This window comes from Penaeus chinensis, chromosome 34, assembly GCF_019202785.1.
Source record: "Penaeus chinensis breed Huanghai No. 1 chromosome 34, ASM1920278v2, whole genome shotgun sequence".
Classification (NCBI taxonomy): Eukaryota; Metazoa; Arthropoda; class Malacostraca; order Decapoda; family Penaeidae; genus Penaeus; species Penaeus chinensis.
The window spans coordinates 15,077,924-15,082,923 of record NC_061852.1 but is presented as its reverse complement, the minus strand read 5'-3'; the positions used below and the strand labels follow the sequence as shown (position 1 = coordinate 15,082,923).

Genomic DNA, 5,000 nt, shown 5'->3' with positions numbered 1-5,000 from the left:
GAGATTGAACCTAAAGCCTTATGTTTCAACTTACCTCTCATGAAGCCTTGGTCATTGCACGTGTTATCGCATAATGTGCAATGTGTTAGAGCATGACAGGTGGTTTTGGCGAGTTTTTCACTATTTATCAGTAATAATCCAAGACCTGTACTAGGGTCGTTTTTTAATACAACAGAAAAAGACTTCTTATCTTTTTATCCTTTTCCCTTTTTTCATTATTGTCTAGCGTGTCATGACATAGCTTATTATTGCAAATGAACTAGGCCATTTCCACAATCAGCTGACTCCTCAACTAACCTGGTCCTCTTGTCTCCTTCCAGAGTAACAAGCCCCTTATGGAGAGGCGTCGTCGGGAACGCATAAACCACTGCCTAAACGAACTCAAGAATCTGGTCCTTACCGCCCAGAGAAAAGACGTAAGTTTTCTTTGTGTTTTATTCATGTCCTCATATGAATTATGGAATCACTCGGTTCTGAGATCTGACATTGAATTCCTCTGGCCGGCTATGTTTCAATATTCTTTCCTTCTTCCCTCAGCCGACGCGATACAGTAAGCTAGAGAAAGCAGACATCTTGGAGATGACAGTCCGCCACGTGCAGGCGCTCCACCGTCACGACAGCGGCGCCCCTCGAGGCTCAGCAGGGAGCGACTCCACGGCCAAGTACCGGGCGGGCTTCACCCAGTGCGCCTCGGAGGTGAGCAGGTTCCTGGCGGGTGTGAACGGGCTGCCCGCCGACCTCCACACGCGCGTCATGTCGCACCTGAGCACCGCCAGCACCACTACCGAAGCCCCTTCGGCGACCGAGGTCCTCGAGGCCAGGAGTCCCGCGTCGTCTCCGCAGCACCCCGAGGGCTCTCAGGCTTCGCTGGCAGGAGTGCCTCTCATACAGGCGCGCCTTCCTTCGGGTCAGCTGGCCCTCGTGCTCCCGTCCTGGGCCTCGGTTCCTTCGGGGAACGTATCTCCTGTGAACGCGGCATCGCCCGAGGCTGCGGGAACGCCCTCCTCGCCCGAATCCGCCCGAGGAAGCCCTCAGAGAACTCCCGACTCCTTCGAGGGGCGAGTGAGTCCGTATGCTTATTCAGGAGGCGAAGCGAGCCCGAGCCCGAGCGTGCAGGACTCGCCCGCCGACCCCCAGCTTGCCCCCCTCGACCTGGCCACGCCGCACCGCCGCAGCGAGCCCGTGCCCGTCGCCCTCCGCCGCCAGCATGCCATCACGGTGCAGGTGGAATCCCCGCAGCTGGCCACGTCGGCCGGCAAGCCCCAGGTGGCCCTTCACCCCCGCCCCACCGCCACTACACCCGCCCCTCGCGTCTCCCCCAAACAGGGCCCCGTCGCTGCGCCCAAGGCACCGACCCCTTGCCAGTGGCTGCGAGAGGCCCGCCACACCCCCTACCCCGCCCACCACCGTCTCCAGCAGCAGAACCCCCACTGGCGCCCTTGGTGAAAGGCCCGCCGTGTGTGGCACTCTCCCGCCTGTAGATTAAACGTTTCCAAGCTGGTGATATCAGTGCCTTGATGTCCTGTACCTGATCCACGGGCATGATTTTGTACTTCTTGCTTATCTGTCTTGAGTATATTTTTCTATATGCATTTTACCTTTTTATATAAAAAAAAGTCTATATTTACTATTGTAAATAAACTTTCGTGTTCCTAATTCTGATGGTGCTGTGATGGATAATGCGATCGAGTGTATGTGAGTGAGCATGTGAAAGTGCAAATCTTTCTGAGACAGAGCTGTGACTCGCCCTGTCTATAAAAACCTTGCACAGTCGAAAGATGTCATCATTTACCAGGCTCCTGTATTTAAAAGTTATAAACAACAATCATCGCCTGTTCATGTTGATTTTCCAGAAATCTATCATTATGTTCGGGACTAATAACATGAAGAAGAAAGTCCTTAGAGTTTCAAAAGACAGTGAAACGATTATATTACTGAGACCAGTACAAATATGAAAATAAGTAATTATATTTCTAAATAAATATATATAGTTTAAAATGTCCGACCTTTTAATCCTCCTAAAACAAAGTCCTCAATTTTCTTAAGTTGTAATTTCCTTAATCTAAAGAAGCTAAAGTTTCCTGTAAGTTCTGGTTGAACAATATATATCATCAATTCTTCTCAAAAAGGAATAACAGATAAGAAATATATAACTAACAAGTAACATTACAACATTCAGCTTCATCATTTCTTGCCTGTAAAACATATCTCCGTTTGGCCGCATACAATTCAGTTCATACAACCAACGCGGTGCGGGTCCGGAACAGAGGCACGAGAGGAACTTTATTTGACTAAATAAGTTGAGATTACTTCGCTTTTCATGTAATGTCATGATATGCTACTTTCGTAATACAAGCATACATTCTCTGTTTCTGTTTCTCTCTCTCTCTCTCTCTCTCTCTCTCTCTCTCTCTCTCTCTATATATATATATATATATATATATATATATACACACACACACACACACACACACACACATATATATATGTATATATATAAATATATATATATATATATATATATATATATATATATATATATATATATGCTCATAAGTACATATATATATATATATATATATATATATATATATGTGTGTGTGTGTGTGTGTGAGTGTGTGTGTATATATATATATATATATATATATATATATGTATGTATATATATACATACACAGTATGTATATATATATATATATATATATATATATATATATATATATATATATATTATGCATACTTTATATATACATACATACATACATATATATATGTATATATATACATATATATATATATATATATATATATATATATATATATAGGTATGTATGTATATATAAAGTATGCATAATATATATATATATATATATATATATATATATATACATATATATATGTATGTATGTATGTGTATATATAAAGTATGCATAATATATATATATATATATATATATATATATATATATATATATATACTGTGTATGTATATATATACATACATACATATATATATATATATATATATATATATATATATATATATATATATATATACATGTGTGTGTGTGTGTGTGTGTGTACGCATTCATACACAATCATTTCTTTTTAGGCATTTCACTCTGAAAACAGAAATCATACTAAACATCCCGAATAGACTGAAACAGATTACACTGAAGAGAAAAGCAGCGAGCAACGCATGCCTTCTACGACTAGAAAACGTAGGCGCTAATCTCTCGCCGGAAGTCATCAGCGGGTAATTAAGTTCCGACTCCGATTCAATTAACGAACTCTCTCGGCCGGTGTGACGTAACGTACGAGGGGGGAGGGGGGGGGCGGAGGAGGGGGGGGGTGGTGAGAGGCAGGATAGGGTGAGGGAGAAGGGGGGAGGGAGGAGGAGGATGAGGGAGGAGAGGGAAGAGGGGGAAGAGGAGGGGGAGAATGGGTATGGGGAGGGGAGGGGAAGGGTAGGGTGAGGAGGAGGAGGGGGAAGGCGCAGGAGGAGGACTGGGAAGATGGGGAGGAGGAAGGTGGGGGGGGAGAGGAGAAAGGGCAGGAGGAGGAAGAGGCCTGCTAGATTTAAATCCCGAAGACAGTGGGTCGTCCGTTAGCAGGCCCAGAGTAGACACTTGTGCCCTCGACCGCGTGAGGACAACCTGCTGAGATGTTTATGTTTGAGACTTCCGGTAAGGAGAGGGGGGTCAGGTGCCGGGTTCTGAGGAGAGGGGAGGGGAGGGGGTGTTGCGCTGGGAGGGGGGAGGGATGCAGGCGTGATTTTTAAAAAAATCGTTTATGATTGTTTTCTGTCTTTCTTTTTTCTTCCTCTTAATTTTTGTAGCTGCTTATGTGTGATTCTCTCTCTCTCTCTCTCTCTCTCTCTCTCTCTCTCTCTCTCTCTCTCTCTCTCTCTCTCTCTCTCTCTCTCTCTCTCTCTCTCCCTCAATCGCTCTCTATTTTTCTCTCCCCCCCCCTCTCTCTCTCTCTATCTTTCTCCTCTCTCTCTCTCGCTCTCTCTCTCTCTCTCTCTCTCTCTCTCTCTCTCTCTCTCTCTCTCTCTCTCTCTCTCTCTCTCAATCGCTCTCTATTTTTCTCTCCCCCCCTCTCTCTCTCTCTCTAACTATCTTTCTCCTCTCTCTCTCTCTCTCTCTCTCTCTCTCTCTCTCTCTCTCTCTCTCTCTCTCTCTCTCTCTCTCTCTCTCTCTTTCTATCTCTCTCTCTAACTCCCCTCCCCCCCTCTCTCTCTCTCTCTTTCTCTCTCTCTCTCTCTCTCTCTCTCTCTCTCTCTCTCTCTCTCTCTCTCTCTCTCTCTCTCTCTCTCTCTCTCTCTAACTCCTTTCCCCCCCCCCCCCTCTCTCTCTCTCTCTCTCTCTCTCTCTCTCTCTCTCTCTCTCTCTCTCTCTCTCTCTAACTCCCTTCCCCCCCCCCCTCTCTCTCTCTCTCTTTCTCTCTCTCTCTCTCTCTCTCTCTCTCTCTCTCTCTCTCTCTCTCTCTCTCTCTCTCTCTCTCTCTCCCTCTCTGTCTCAATCTCCGTGCCTCTCAATGCCTCCATACCCGCCTCTCTCGCGCCTAACCGTCCGACCTTTGAAGCGACAACTCCCAGGACTGTTACTGTAATTTCCCTCCGTTTTTTATCTCTCCTTTTCATCCGTGACGCCTTCCTCCCCCTTTCCCCCCTTCCTCCCCTTTCCACCTACCCCCACCACAGCCCCTTCCCCCCCTCCCCCTTCACGCCCGCCCACGCCCTCGTCCCGAACTCGAGACTCGCCAACCGTCAAATACCGAGATCGAGTAACAGGAGCTTTGGTATCGAGTCGAGACTTCCCAGTGCTGATGGCCTGGCATGGCGTGGCGAGAGCAGGGCCAGAGGAAGCCCGTATTTTGTAATGTTTATTTTATGGTTGATTTTGTTCATGTCGTTATTGTGTGTGGTATGTCGTTTGTAGTTATTTTGTTGTTCGTTATTCCTGTATTTTTAAATTGTATACGGTAAGGGATGGGAT

The 5,000-nt window shown here is 45.9% G+C and overlaps 1 protein-coding gene across 1 annotated transcript in view; it reads left to right on the top strand.

The window, feature by feature from the left end:
• The window catches only part of LOC125043824 (transcription factor HES-4-like), a 2,391-nt gene extending 391 nt beyond the window's left edge, over window positions 1-2,000 (top strand). Inside the window, exons 2-3 of the mRNA XM_047640146.1 lie at window positions 321-416; window positions 538-2,000. Of these exons, the coding sequence (XP_047496102.1) occupies window positions 321-416; window positions 538-1,446 (1,005 nt within the window). The 3' untranslated portion in view covers window positions 1,447-2,000. The remainder of the gene's footprint in view (window positions 1-320; window positions 417-537) is intronic.
• The last annotated feature ends 3,000 nt before the right edge of the window (window positions 2,001-5,000 follow it).